Here is a 14,782-nt window from a genome sequence, read left to right on the forward strand (position 1 = left end):
AATACCAATTCTAATTAAACCAGGAAATTTATTGGGTGATTCATGGATCAAACACCTGTTGTGAATTGTTAGAGAACAGCAAAAAATACTCAAACATTGAACAGTTGGACATGTGCATTCAAAAGTTTAGAAAAGTCACATTAAGCTCACCTGTATAGGTTAGAGTACATTTTAGGTTCATCCTGAAATTTCACCTACAAGCCAAATATCCCTACCTTTTTGTGAGTAGTGTATTTATTACTCTGTATGCAAACAATATTAAACTCTTTATTCCATTAATTATTGCTGTGCTTAAAGGGGTTATCACTTTAATTTTATGAAATTCGTTCACGCTTCGTTTGCTGGTAAAAGCAGAATTGCGTTATGGATTCCACGGACCAAAACACAATTCTATGTCTATGACGGAATGCATAAACGGATCAGTCCTGTTTCCGTTATGCAGGGGAGTCCTCTCCTGCATAACGGAAACGGGATGGATCCGTTTTGCAGCCCATAGACTTCTATTATGATGGAATGAATAACAGAATGCCTCTAAAGGCATTCCATTATGCATTCCATCATCGAATTGCGTTATGGCCTGTGGTAACGGAATCCATAACGCAATTCTGCTTTTACCACCAAACGAAGAGTGAACAAATTTCAAAATATGAAATCCGCTCATCTCTAGTTATCACATGATTAATGTAAAAAATTTAAATCAGACATCATATAGTACACAACAGTCTTTTTCTAACAAAGCTAGAACCAGCCGGGTTTGCAGTCCGCCTCGGGTGCCGGCTCTCAGGGGGTGCCAGAGTCCAGAAGCAATGAGCGTTTCCATCAATACAGATGGAAGCGCTCATTGCTGAAGCGCTGGGAGCTGCGGTCCTGTCACTCGCCGCTCAGCTCCCCACACTCCTCCCCTCCTTCAGGCTTGTGGCACACTGAATGCTGAAGCAGGGAGACTTTTCCTTGCTCCACTATTCACCATTTCTTCTATGGAGGGTGCACAGTGGGCATTTCTACTCTGGAGGGTGCACAGAGGGCATTTCTACTATGGAGGGGGCACAATGGGCATTTCTACTACGGAGGAGGCACAGTGCACAGAGGGCATTACTACTAGAAGGGGGCACAGAGGGCAACATTACTGTGAAGGGGCACAATGGGCATTACTAGCTCAGAGGGCATTACTACTATTAAGGGGGCACAATGCGGATTTATACTATAGAGGGGGCACAGACGGCATTAGTACTGTGAAGGGGGCACAATGGACATTATTACTGTGAAGGCGGCATAATGGGCATTACTACTATTAAGGGGCACAATGGGCATTTTTAATATTAAGGGGGCACACCGGGCATTATTACTGAGAAGGGGTATAATGGCAATTACTACTATTAAGGGTGCACAACGAGGAAGGGGGCACAATAGGGATTATTACTATGAAGGTGGAACAATGGGGATTTTTACTATGAAGGGGGGACAATGGGGATTATTACTGTGAAGGGGGCACAAAGAGGGCATTACAACTGTGAAGGGGCACAGATAGGGCATTACTACTGTGAATAGGGCACAGAGAGGGCATACCTACTGTGAGGGGGGCACAATGAAGGAATAAATACTTTAAATGGGAACAATGTGGGCATAACTACTGTTAGGGGGCATACATCTGTACAAAGTTACTGTGAAGGTTGTACAATGAGGGCAATACTACTGTGAGGGGGTATGATTTTTTTAAAGTATTGGGGGGGTGCCAGAGAAAGGACCCGCCAAACAACCTAGGCACGCCCCTGCTTCTTAGTGAGCTGGGAAAATAAATCAGAAAAATAACAGGTAGCACTATACGGATACACCTGTACAAAAGTTTAATTACATGCAATTGCAAAAGTATTTATATCCAGGTGCTGGTTTAAAAACTATAGAATAGTTTTTGTGGGACAACCCCTTCAAGTTTGTTTAAATTTTGTATGTCTTGGACAGTTTACAGATCAGCAGTTAATACATAATACATATCTAGTTTATTATGCATACCACTAATCAAACACTTATTTTGCAGTAAAATATTGTTTGTACCCTGATATTAAATTGTAGTATTTATAGTCTATAGAAAAGATCTGTGGTCAGTATATATTTGTGTTTAATTAGCAGAACACTGGTCTTTATGTGTCCCAGTATTTTTACTCTGTCATTGAATAAATGCTATATAACTAACCTGTATTCCTTTGTTTGTATACACATTTTAAAGGGGTCCAACTACAGTGCTCACAAGCACAGCACTATACATAGTATAGTGGCTATGCTTTGTATTGCAATTGAGGCCCATTCAGTGGCCTAAGTAGTAATGTGTTTTCCATTCATCACTACACTTTACTCTGTGCTGTGTCTACGTCTAGATAAGGTGTCACAACTACACTTGTGTACTAAAAGACTCACTGTGACGGAAGTACCGGGACATACGGACGTCCCGGCGAAAGTGAGTGGCAGGAGATCTGTGAGACTGGCAACACGTGGTTTGATCTGACAGGTTTTCCTTGTGGATCAATAGGTGTCTGTGTTGTTTCTGGTAATAGCCACACGCCTTGCCTCCAGGTGTTGCTTATGTGGTCATTTAACCTTCCTGTGGTTGGATTTAGGCTGAGTTCCTGGTGCTTCCATAGCTTCTTTGAAGTTAAGTCTTCCCTTTCCCTTTTGTATTTTGTGTGTTGCATTTCCCTATTGTTTGTATTAGGCCTGAAGTAGACTCCTGTTCGTCCTTCCTTTTGGAAGAACAGGTAGTCTCGTCCCTGCCATTAGTACCAGAGTCCTATAGGGCTAGATAGCACTCTAGGTATTCCTGCGTAGGAACTCACCTGTTTTTGGGGTCTGTTCATACTGGTAGTCAGTCAGAATTCTGTTTTTTAACTAGGAGGTGTCCATCTTCCTTCCGTGGGCTCTCAGGCCTGATTCCCTGTTTCCCCCTCCCCTCCTATGTTCGGTGTGGTGTTTGCCTCCCACACCGAAGCGTGACATTATAAACTTCCCAAACCATCATTTTTAGTTTTTGTGTGCAGCCATTGAACCTATTTCTGTGCTGGAAGGTCAGCTGCAAGGGCTGTCTTTGAAGGTAGCTGACCTCCGCACGACCGTCTCGCAGATGCAGAGATCACAGGCTGTCGGTCCTGGTGGTAGTGGTGGAGACCAGGCCTATCTGGAGCCTAAAGTTGCCCTCTCAGGCAGATTCTCTGGGGGACTTGATAATTTTATTTTGTTTAGGGAGGCGTGCAAACTGTATTTTAGGCTACGTCCACACTCATCTGGGGATGAGAAACAGTGAGTTGGTGTGGTTATTTCCTTGCTTAAGGGAGATGTGCAGTCATGGGCTTTTTCTCTGCTGACTGGATCGCAGTCTCACTAGTCAGTATATAAATTTTTCAAAGCTTTGAGTCTTATCTATGATGATCCGGATCGGACCTCTGTAGCCGAAACCAAGCTACGCAGCCTTCGTCAGGGTGATTGTTCGACTGAGATTTATTGCTGTGAGTGCAGGAGGTGTGTTATGGATACGGAGTGGAATGATACTGTCCTCCGTAGCCAGTTTTGTCAAGGGTTATCAGAGAGGCTGAAGGATGCTTTGGCCTTTTATGAAACCCCAGTGTTTCTGGAGGCTGCTATGTCTCTAGCTATATGCATTGATAGATGCCTGAGAGAGATATCTAGGGGCCCCGACTCTCAGGACGTACTATCACATGATGTATCGTCCTCCGCTGACACTTTGGGTGAAGCTACTCCTGGGTTTATGTCTGGGGATGAACCAATGCAATTAGTGGAGGCTACTCCTGGATTCGCTTTTAAGCATACCGGTAATAGGAAGGGAGTGTGTTTTTTCTGCGGACAGAAGGGACATTTTATCCATGTCCATACATTCAACAGCAAAAAGAAAAAAAAGAGACATTTAATTCCCATCTGACTCTTGGAGGGGTGAGAGGAGAGTAGAGAGTAAAAAAATGTGCATTTGTCTTTGACTGGTAGTACACAATTTCTCCTGACTGCTGAGGTGGAGCTAGAGTAAAAAACTGTGGGTATTGAGGTGTTTATCGATAGCAGGGCCGTGGTGAACTTGACTGATGCTCAGTTTGTCTGTATGCACGGGTTTTAAACAAGTGCATTAGAAAAAAAAACCATTTCCATTTTGCTATTGATTCTGCACCTCTAACTCAGAAGTGTTTATCTCAAGTGGTGCATGAAATCGGATTAAGAGTATCTTAGAGTGGATGCCAGGATTTACCTCCGCATTGGGAATATGATTGTCCTATCAACCTTATTCCCGGAGCTAAGTTGCCAAAATCTAGATTGTATAACCTTTCTGGACCTGAAAGAGTATATTGCTGAGAGTTTGGCTCACATAATGGACACATAAGACCTCCAGTGGCAGCAGGGTTACTTTTTGTTAAAAAAATTGACGGAGGTCTTCGGCCATGTCTGGATTTCCGTGAACTCAATCGGATTGCTGTCCGTGATACTTATCCTCTTCCTTTGATTCCCAATTTGTTTAACCAGATTGTTGGTGCTAAGGTGTTCTCCAAGTTGGACTTAAGGGGGGCATACAATCTGGTTAGGATCAAGGAAGGGGTTGAATGGAAGACAGCTTTTAATACTCCTGAGGGGCACTTTGAGAACCTGGTCATGCCTTTTGGGTTTACCAATGCTCCTGCGTTTTTACAGCATTTTGTGAATTACATTTTTCATCACCTTGTGGAGAGGTGTGTAGTCATGTATTTGGATGACATTCTAATTTATTCTCCAGACATGGTGATACATCAGGTTCACGTTAGACTGGTGTTACAGATCCTAAGAGTTAATAAATTATAAGCAGAATTAGAGAAGCGTGTTTTTGCTGTACACAAGGTGCAGCTTTTGGTTACCTGCTGTCATCTTCGGGTTTTCGAATGGATCCAGAGATAGTCTGTTCTGTATTGGACTAAAATCGACAAGAAAATCTGAAGGATCTTAAGTGGTTTTTGTTGTTCACCAACTATTACCGAAAATTTATTGGAGAACTATTCAACAATAGTAAAACCCTTAACTGACATGACTATGGTCAAATGCACACGGCAGTGTTCGGCGGCCAATAGCGGTATGCCGGGCTGGATTCCTGTTCAGAGCAGGAGCGCACAGCATCATTGGTTGCTATGACGCTGTGCGCTTCATGCCGCCGCTGCTGTACAGTAATACACTGTACGAGTGTGCATTCGGCCTAAGAAAGGGACAGATGTTTCAGTTTGGTCTGATTCAGTGTTGCAAGCCTTTTCTGCAATTAAGGATTGCTTCTCTTCTGCCCCTATATTGGTGCAGCGGATGTATCACAATCTTTCATTGTGGAAGTGGACCCGTCTGAGATGGGGGTAGGAGCAGTTTTATCGCAGGGCCAGTCACCTGGTAAATGGCATCCATGTGCCTTTTTCTCTAAAAAAAACTCTCTACTGCAGAGAGAAAGTATGATGTGGGTAACATAGAGTTACTGGCCATTCAGTTGGCTTTTGAGGAATGGCATCATTGGTTGGAAGGGGTGATTCATCCGATCACGGTATTTGCTGATCACAAAAAACAGGCTTATCTGGAGTTGGCTAAACAACTGAACTTGAGGCAGGCCAGATGATCTTTGTTTTTCACCAGATTCAGTTTCATTGTCACCTATTGTCCTGGGGTTAAGAACGTCAAGACAGATGCCTTGTCATGTAGTTTTCCTGGAGGTAGCGATTTTGAAAATCCGAGTCCTGTACTGTTGAAGGGGTGGTGATATCCGCTCTTTACTCTGACCTAAAGGTGAAGGTGTTAGAGGCCCAGGGAGACGCACTGGATTCTTGTCCCTCTGGGAAACAGTTTGTGCCTTCAGAATTGCGTCACAAGGTGTTTGGGGAACATCACTGTATGGTTCTTACGGGACACCCTGGGAGCGGATCCACTGCCGACCTCATCTCTCGTGGATTCTGGTGGCCAGGGTTGCGTAAATGTGTTGAAGACTATGTGTCAGCGTGTAGTACCTGTGACACATACTCGGCCTTCTGGATCTCTACTTCCGTTGCCCATCCTGTCCAGACCATGGACTCACTTATCCATGGATTTATCACTGATCGACCTAATTCTTCAGGAAAGACAGTGATTGTAATTGATTGATTTAGTAAAATGGTGCTGCCAGGCCTAACTAATGCTAAAATACCTGCACAAGTGTTTGTTGACAACATTGCGAAACTTCATGGCATTCCCTCTGATGTGGTCTTGGATCGTGGGACTCAGTTTGTTTCCAGATTCTGGAAGGCGTTCTGTACTTCAATGGGGGTACAACTGTCCTTTTCTACAGCTTTTTATCCTCAGTCCAACGGACAGACGGAACACACTAATCAGAGTCTGGAGACTTATTTGAGATGTTTTGTCTCTGAGAATCAGGAGGATTGGTCTTCATTTTTGTCTTTGGCAGAGGTTTTTATAAATAATCGTAGATAGGAGTCCACTGGGAAGTTACAGATTTTTGGTGCATATGTGTTTCACCCACAGTTTGGCACATTTTCTGGTTTAGATACTTCTGGTATTCCTGAGGTGGAATGTTTATCATCATCATTGTCATCTATATGGCGGAAAATTCATAATAACTTAATGAATATGGGCAACAAGTACAGGGAGTGCAGAATTATTAGGCAAATTAGTATTTTGACCACATCATCCTCTTTATGCATGTTGCCTTACTCCAAGCTGTATAGGCTCGAAAGCCTACTACCAATTAAGCATATTAGGTGGTCTAATGACATCAACACCCTATATCAGGTGTGCATAATTATTAGGCAACTTCCTTTCCTTTGGCAAAATGGGTCAAAAGAAGGACTTGACAGGATCAGAAAAGTCAAAAATAGTGAGATATCTTGCAGAGGGATGCAGCACTCTTAAAATTGCAAAGCTTCTGAAGCGTGATCATCGAACAATCAAGCGTTTCATTCAAAATAGTCAACAGGGTCGCAAGAAGCGTGTGGAAAAACCAAGGCGCAAAATAACTGCCCATGAACTGAGAAAAGTCAAGCGGGCAGCTGCCAAGATGCCACTTGCCACCAGTTTGGCCATATTTCAGAGCTGCAACATCACTGGAGTGCCCAAAAGCACAAGGTGTGCAATACTCAGAGACATGGCCAGGGTAAGAAAGGCTGAAAGACGACCACCACTGAACAAGACACACAAGCTGAAACGTCAAGACTGGGCCAAGAAATATCTCAAGACTGATTTTTCTAAGGTTTTATGGACTGATGAAATGAGAGTGAGTCTTGATGGGCCAGATGGATGGGCCCGTGGCTGGATTGGTAAAGGGCAGAGAGCTCCAGTCCGACTCAGACGCCAGCAAGGTGGAGGTGGAGTACTGGTTTGGGCTGGTATCATCAAAGATGAGCTTGTGGGGCCTTTTCGGGTTGAGGATGGAGTCAAGCTCAACTCGCAGTCCTACTGCCAGTTTCTGGAAGACACCTTCTTCAAGCAGTGGTACAGGAAGAAGTCTGCATCCTTCAAGAAAAACATGATTTTCATGCAGGACAATGCTCCATCACACGCGTCCAAGTACTCCACAGCGTGGCTGGCAAGAAAGGGTATAAAAGAAGAAAATCTAATGACATGGCCTCCTTGTTCACCTGATCTGAACCCCATTGAGAACCTGTGGTCCATCATCAAATGTGAGATTTACAAGGAGGGAAAACAGTACACCTCTCTGAACAGTGTCTGGGAGGCTGTGGTTGCTGCTGCACGCAATGTTGATGGTGAACAGATCAAAACACTGACAGAATCCATGGATGGCAGGCTTTTGAGTGTCCTTGCAAAGAAAGGTGGCTATATTGGTCACTGATTTGTTTTTGTTTTGGTTTTCAATGTCAGAAATGTATATTTGTGAATGTTGAGATGTTATATTGGTTTCACTGGTAAAAATAAATAATTGAAATGGCTATATATTTGTTTTTTGCTAAGTTGCCTAATAATTATGCACAGTAATAGTCACCTGCACACACAGATATCCCCCTAAAATAGCTAAAACTAAAAACAAGCTAAAAACTACTTCCAAAAATATTCAGCTTTGATATTAATGAGTTTTTTGGGTTCATTGAGAACATGGTTGTTGTTCAATAATAAAATAAATCCTCAAAAATACAACTTGCCTAATAATTCTGCACTCCCTGTATAAACGTCTGGCTGACAGGAAACATATGAATGGTCTGGACCTAAGAGTCATGATTCTGTGTGGCTGTCCGCAAGAAACATTAAGTTGTTAATACCATCTTTGAAGTTGGGTCCAAGGTTTATTGGTCCATATAAGATCACTGCCATTTATAATCCTGTAGCTTTTCGTCTTGAACTTCCTCAGGTCCTGAAAATTCATAATGTCTTTCATAAATCTTTGTTGAAGAGATATGTTGGAGCCATCTTCCTTGCCACCCGCTCCTGTCATGGTGGACGGTGATTGGAATTTCAGAACGCCAAGATAATTGACTCTCGAGTTCTCTGGAGGTCTCTTCAGTATCTTGTTCACTGGAAGGGTTATGGACCAGAGGAGAGGATTTGGGTACCGGCATCTGACATGAATGCCAGGCATTTGGTGAAAGCTTTTCACAGGGCTCACCCAGATAAGGTCAGTCCTGGGTGCCCGGAGGTCACCTGTAGAAGGGGGGTACTGTGATGGACATATCGAGACATACGGACGTCCCGGCGACAGTAGGTGGCAGGAGATCTGTGAGACTGGCAACACGTGGTTTGATCTGACAGGTTTTCCTTGTGGATCAATAGGTGTCTGTGTTGTTTCTGGTAATGGCCACACCCCTTGCCTCCAGGTGTTGCTTATGTGGTCATTTAACCTTCCTTATTTATAGTTGCTTCTCCCACTATGCTGTGCGGTTTATAGCTTCTGTGCCTGTGGATTGTTTGTGGTTGGATTTCGGCTGAGTTCCTCATGCTTCCATAGCTTCTTTGAAGTTAAGTCTTTCCTTTCCCTTTTGTATTTTGTTTGGGTTCTGTGTGTTGCATTTTTCTATTGTTTGTATTAGGCCTGAAGAAGTCTCCTGTCGGTCCTTCCTTTTGGAAGAACAGGTAGTCTTGTTCCTGCCATTAGTACCAGGTCCTATAGGGCTAGATAGGACTCTAGGTATTCCTGTGTACGAACTCACCTAGGGGTCTGTTAATACTGGTAGTCAGTGAGAATTTTGGTTAGAGTTTTCACTAGGAGGTGTCCATCTTCCTTCTCTAGTTCTCAGGCCTGATTCCCTTTTTCCCCCTCCCCTCCTATGCTCGGTGTGGTGTTTCCCTTCCACACCAAAGTGTGACACTGACACTCACTTTAACACTTTATTTCTGCATCTGTGTAGATACATGTATATATACTGATGCAGTAATAAAGCAAGTGAATTAAAGCGAGTGCCAGTCTTCTTGTACACAAGTGTAGTAGCGACATCTTATCTAGACGTAAACACATTACACGGTAAATAGAGTGCTGCAGCGTCTTAAAACAGATAATTGGGTTCTTGGGAGTTGGACCCCCGCCCCCCAGATAAGATATTGATAACCTATCCTGAGAATAGGTAATAAGTATTTTACTCCTGGAAAACCACTTAGAAGGGAATAAAAAAAAGTTTTAATAATGTGGGAATTAAAACTTCTATGAAAACTGCATGTTGTATATGTATAGGTATATAATCTATATAATGCTTCCATAAATTAATAAATGATGTGTTCCTTTAGACCAAATGTCAGCAGTATTGGCCTGACCCTCCTGATGTGATGGAATATGGGAATTTCCATGTGATATGTAACTCGGAAGACTGTACAATCGCTTATGTCTTCAGAGAAATGACATTAACAAACAAAGAGGTAACAGTCTGGTGCCTTTTTGATAAATTTTATTGAGAATAGTGCTTATTTTTTGTCTTGTGATTATGTTTTAGCTACAGTATAAATATAATATGAGAAAATAGATAGTTTATTAATGATCTAAAATGTAATCTATTAGTCACGAGTTAATATAACAAGATGCTCGCTTGTCAGATGTTTTTCAAGAGGGTAGACAGTGCTATATTGCTTCAAGAGACGATACAAAGGGGGCAGAGCATGGAAGCTGATGGTGACAGAAGCCTGATCCTGTAGCTTTCTAACCTTTGTAACAGCTTCCCGTTCCTTGTGATAGTCAGAGCTGGAAGGGGAAATAAAACTGACCTGATGGATATCCAAAGACCTAACAAAACTAAAGGGGATCTTCAAAAATTTCTGAGGAAGAAAGCATTGCACTTTGTTGGACTGGGTGCCTTTGACCCTCCAGTGGAATTGAATCTGGTGGCCCACCCTATAGCTATGTGGAAATATTAGGATATGTCCACATGTGACATAAACACAGCAAATTTTCAGGACACAAATCTGTGGCGGCAAATCCACAGTGTTAATGTATCAGCAAAGGGGCTATGATTTTAAGGACTGTCGTCCACATGCTTTGAATTAAATTCTATTCACATTGGCATAGTGCTTCCCACATATTGCACATTTTATTTTTCAGATGAAATCACATATATCACATAAAGGATTTAATATAAAATAATTTTCCTGTTTTAATCAAATATTGACATAAATGGCCGCTCTTTTTTCCACATCTATAGCAACCTTGTATATATAACCAATTGTGGTTTACTTTTTTATTAGAAAATAAAGGAGAAATCATATTTCCTAAACCACATGTTTTTTTTTTGGCAACACAATTACAACCTGACTCCAGAATAGGGGAAAGAATAGGATATTTATTTAGTATTTTTGTATTGATATTAATAAAAATGTCCACTACTTTAGAAAAATCTTGGCTATAGCAAGTAGAAAAAGTTACCTGTCTATTCACATAATGTGTTTTTTTTGTTATTTTATTATAACTTTGTACTGTTTCTGAAAGTAAGCCTGGTCTTAAAGGGATTCTGTCACAAAGTTTTGGGCTATAGAGCTGCGGACATGCACGGCTAGATTGCCGCTAGCATGTCTGCAATATATCTGTCCTATAGGGCTGTATGCTTTTAATGTCTTTAAAAAAGGATTTTATAGATATGTAAATTAGTGTCGTATGTGTCCAAGGGGCTGTACTAACATATTTATAAAATGTTTTTTTAAAGACATTAAAAGCACACAGCCCTATAGGACAGATATATTGCAGACATGCTAGCGGCGATCTAGCTGTGCATGTCCGCAGCTCTATAGCCCAAAACTTTGTGACAGAATCCCTTTAATATCTTATCTATAATAGCTATAGCTCGATTTTATAGGCCTGCATGATAACCTCTATCTTTAAATCTCTTTATAAGGTGCTCTTTTTGTACCTCATAATTAGAGATGCGTGAACCGAAGCTGACTAAGTAGAATTTGATCCAAATTTCAGGAAAAATTTGATTCGTAATTAGAGTTGAGCGAACACCTGGATGTTCGGGTTCGAGAAGTTCGGTCGAACTTCCCGAAAATGTTCGGGTTCGGGATCCGAACCCGATCCGAACTTCGTCCCGAACCCGAACCCCATTGAAGTCAATGGGGACCCGAACTTTTCGGCACTAAAACGGCTGTAATACAGCCCAGGAAAGGGCTAGAGGGCTGCAAAAGGCAGCAACATGTAGGTAAATCCCCTGCAAACAAATGTGGATAGGGAAATGAATTAAAATAAAAATTAAATAAATACAAATTAACCAAAATGAATTGGAGAGAGGTCCCATAGCAGAGAATCTGGCTTCCCGTCACCCACCACTGGAACAGTCCATTCTCAGATATTTAGGCCCCGGCACCCAGGCAGAGGAGAGAGGTCCCGTAACTGACAATCTGGCTTCATGTCAGCAGAGAATCAGTCTTCATGTCATAGCAGAGAATCAGGCTTCACGTCAGCCACCACTGCAACAGTCCATTGTCATAAATTTAGGCCCAGTACCCAGGCAGAGGAGAGAGGTCCCGTAACAGAGGATCTGGCTTCATGTCAGCAGAGAATCAGTCTGCATGTCATAGCAGAGAATCAGTCTTCATGGCATAGCAGAGAATCAGGCTTCACGTCACCCACCACTGTAAGAGTCCATTTTCATAAATTTAGGCCCAGCACCCAGGCAGAGGAGAGAGGTCCCGTAACAGACAATCTGGCTTCATGTCAGCAGAGAATCAGTCTTCATGTCATAGCAGAGAATCAGGCTTCATGTCACCCACCACTGCAACAGTCCATTTTCATAAATTTAGGCCCAGCACCCAGGCAGAGGAGAGAGGTCCCGTAACAGACAATCTGGCTTCATGTCAGCAGAGAATTAGTCTGCATGTCATAGCAGAGAATGAGGCTTCACATCAGCCACCAATGCAACAGTCCATTGGCATATATTTAGGCCCAGCACCCAGGCAGAGGAGAGAGGTCCCGTAACAGACAATCTGGCTTCATGTCAGCAGAGAATCAGTCTTCATGTCATAGCAGAGAATCAGGCTTCACGTCACCCACCACTGTAAGAGTCCATTTTCATAAATTTAGGCCCAGCACCCAGGCAGAGGAAAGAGGTCCCGTAACAGACAAGCTGGCTTCATGTCAGCAGAGAATTAGTCTGCATGTCATAGCAGAGAATGAGGCTTCACGTCAGCCACCAATGCAACAGTCCATTGTCAGATATTTAGGCCCAGCACCCAGGCAGAGGAGAGAGGTCCCGTAACAGAGGATCTGGCTTCATGTCAGCAGAGAATCAGTCTTCATATCATAGCAGAGAATCAGGCTTCACGTCACCCACCACTGCAACAGTCCATTTTCATAAATTTAGGCCCAGCACCCAGGCAGGGGGGGAGAGGTCCCGTAACAGAGGATCTGGCTTCATGTCAGCAGAGAATCAGTCTGCATGTCATAGCAGAGAATCAGTCTTCATGTCATAGCAGAGAATCAGGCTTCACGTCACCCACCACTGTAAGAGTCCATTTTCATAAATTTAGGCCCAGCACCCAGGCAGAGGAGAGAGGTCCCGTAACAGACAATCTGGCTTCATGTCAGCAGAGAATTAGTCTGCATGTCATAGCAGAGAATGAGGCTTCATATCAGCCACCACTGCAACAGTCCATTGGCATATATTTAGGCCCAGCACCCAGGCAGAGGAGAGAGGTCCCGTAACAGACAATCTGGCTTCATGTCAGCAGAGAATTAGTCTGCATGTCATAGCAGAGAATGAGGCTTCTTGTCACCCACCAATGCAACAGTCCATTGTCAGATATTTAGGCCCAGCACCCAGGCAGAGGAGAGAGGTCCCGTAACAGAGGATCTGGCTTCATGTCAGCAGAGAATCAGTCTTCATATCATAGCAGAGAATCAGGCTTCACGTCACCCACCACTGCAACAATCCATTTTCATAAATTTAGGCCCAGCACCCAGGCAGAGGAGAGAGGTCCCGTAACAGATAATCTGGCTTCATGTCAGCAGAGAATTAGTCTGCATGTCATAGCAGAGAATCAGGCTTCACGTCAGCCACCAATGCAACAGTCCATTGTCAGATATTTAGGCCCAGCACCCAGGCAGAGGAGAGAGGTCCCGTAACAGAGGATCTGGCTTCATGTCAGCAGAGAATTAGTCTGCATGTCATAGCAGAGAATCAGGCTTCACGTCACCCAACATTGGAACAGTCCATTGGCATATATTTAGGCCCCGGCACCCAGACAGAGGAGAGGTTCATTCAACTTTGGGTAGCCTCGCAATATAATGGTAAAATGAAGATAAAAATAGGATTGAATGAGGAAGTGCCCTGGAGTCCAATAATATATGGTTAAGGGGAGGTAGTTAATGTCTAATCTGGACAAGGGACGGACAGGTCCTGTGGGATCCATGCCTGGTTCATTTTTATGAACGTCAGCTTATCCACATTGGCTGTAGACAGGCGGCTGCGTTTGTCTGTAATGACGCCCCCTGCCGTGCTGAATACACGTTCAGACAAAACGCTGGCCGCCGGGCAGGCCAGCACCTCCAAGGCATAAAAGGCTAGCTCTGGCCACGTGGACAATTTAGAGACCCAGAAGTTGAATGGGGCCGAACCATCAGTCAGTACGTGGAGGGGTGTGCACACGTACTGTTCCACCATGTTAGTGAAATGTTGCCTCCTGCTAACACGTTGCGTATCAGGTTGTGGTGCAGTTAGCTGTGGCGCGTTGACAAAACTTTTCCACATCTCTGCCATGCTAACCCTGCCCTCAGACGAGCTGGCCGTGACACAGCTGCCTTGGCGACCTCTTGCTCCTCCTCTGCCTTGGCCTTGGGCTTCCACTTGTTCCCCTGTGACATTTGGGAATGCTCTCAGTAGCGCGTCTACCAACGTGCGCTTGTACTCGCGCATCTTCCTATCACGCTCCAGTGCAGGAAGTAAGGTGGGCACATTGTCTTTGTAGCGTGGATCCAGCAGGGTGGCAACCCAGTAGTCCGCACAGGTTAAAATGTGGGCAACTCTGATGTCGTTGCGCAGGCACTGCAGCATGTAGTCGCTCATGTGTGCCAGGCTGCCCAGGGGTAAGGACAAGCTGTCCTCTGTGGGAGGCGTATCGTCATCGTCCTGCCTTTCCCCCCAGCCACGCACCAGTGATGGACCCGAGCTGCGTTGGGTGCCACCCCGCTGTGACCATGCTTCATCCTCATCCTCCTCCACCTCCTCCTCATCCTCGTCCTCCAGTAGTGGGCCCTGGCTGGCCACATTTGTACCTGGCCTCTGCTGTTGCCAAAAACTTCCCTCTGAGTCACTTCGAAGAGACTGGCCTGAAAGTGCTAAAAATGACCCCTCTTCCTCCTCCTCCTCCTGGGCCA

At 44.0% G+C, this 14,782-nt stretch overlaps 1 protein-coding gene across 8 annotated transcripts in view; it reads left to right on the forward strand.

The window, feature by feature from the left end:
- PTPN3 (protein tyrosine phosphatase non-receptor type 3) overlaps positions 1–14,782 on the forward strand; it is a 1,297,151-nt gene that overhangs the window by 1,147,218 nt on the left and 135,151 nt on the right. For 7 of the 8 annotated variants that reach the window (XM_044294784.1, XM_044294789.1, XM_044294786.1 and 4 more), the window contains one exon: positions 9,715–9,843. The exons of the other annotated variant lie outside the window; for it this stretch is intronic. In XM_044294784.1, the coding sequence (XP_044150719.1) occupies positions 9,715–9,843 (129 nt within the window). The remainder of the gene's footprint in view (positions 1–9,714; positions 9,844–14,782) is intronic. 8 annotated transcript variants of the gene reach the window in all.

The sequence above is a fragment of the Bufo gargarizans genome, chromosome 5, assembly GCF_014858855.1.
Source record: "Bufo gargarizans isolate SCDJY-AF-19 chromosome 5, ASM1485885v1, whole genome shotgun sequence".
NCBI lineage: Eukaryota > Metazoa > Chordata > Amphibia > Anura > Bufonidae > Bufo > Bufo gargarizans.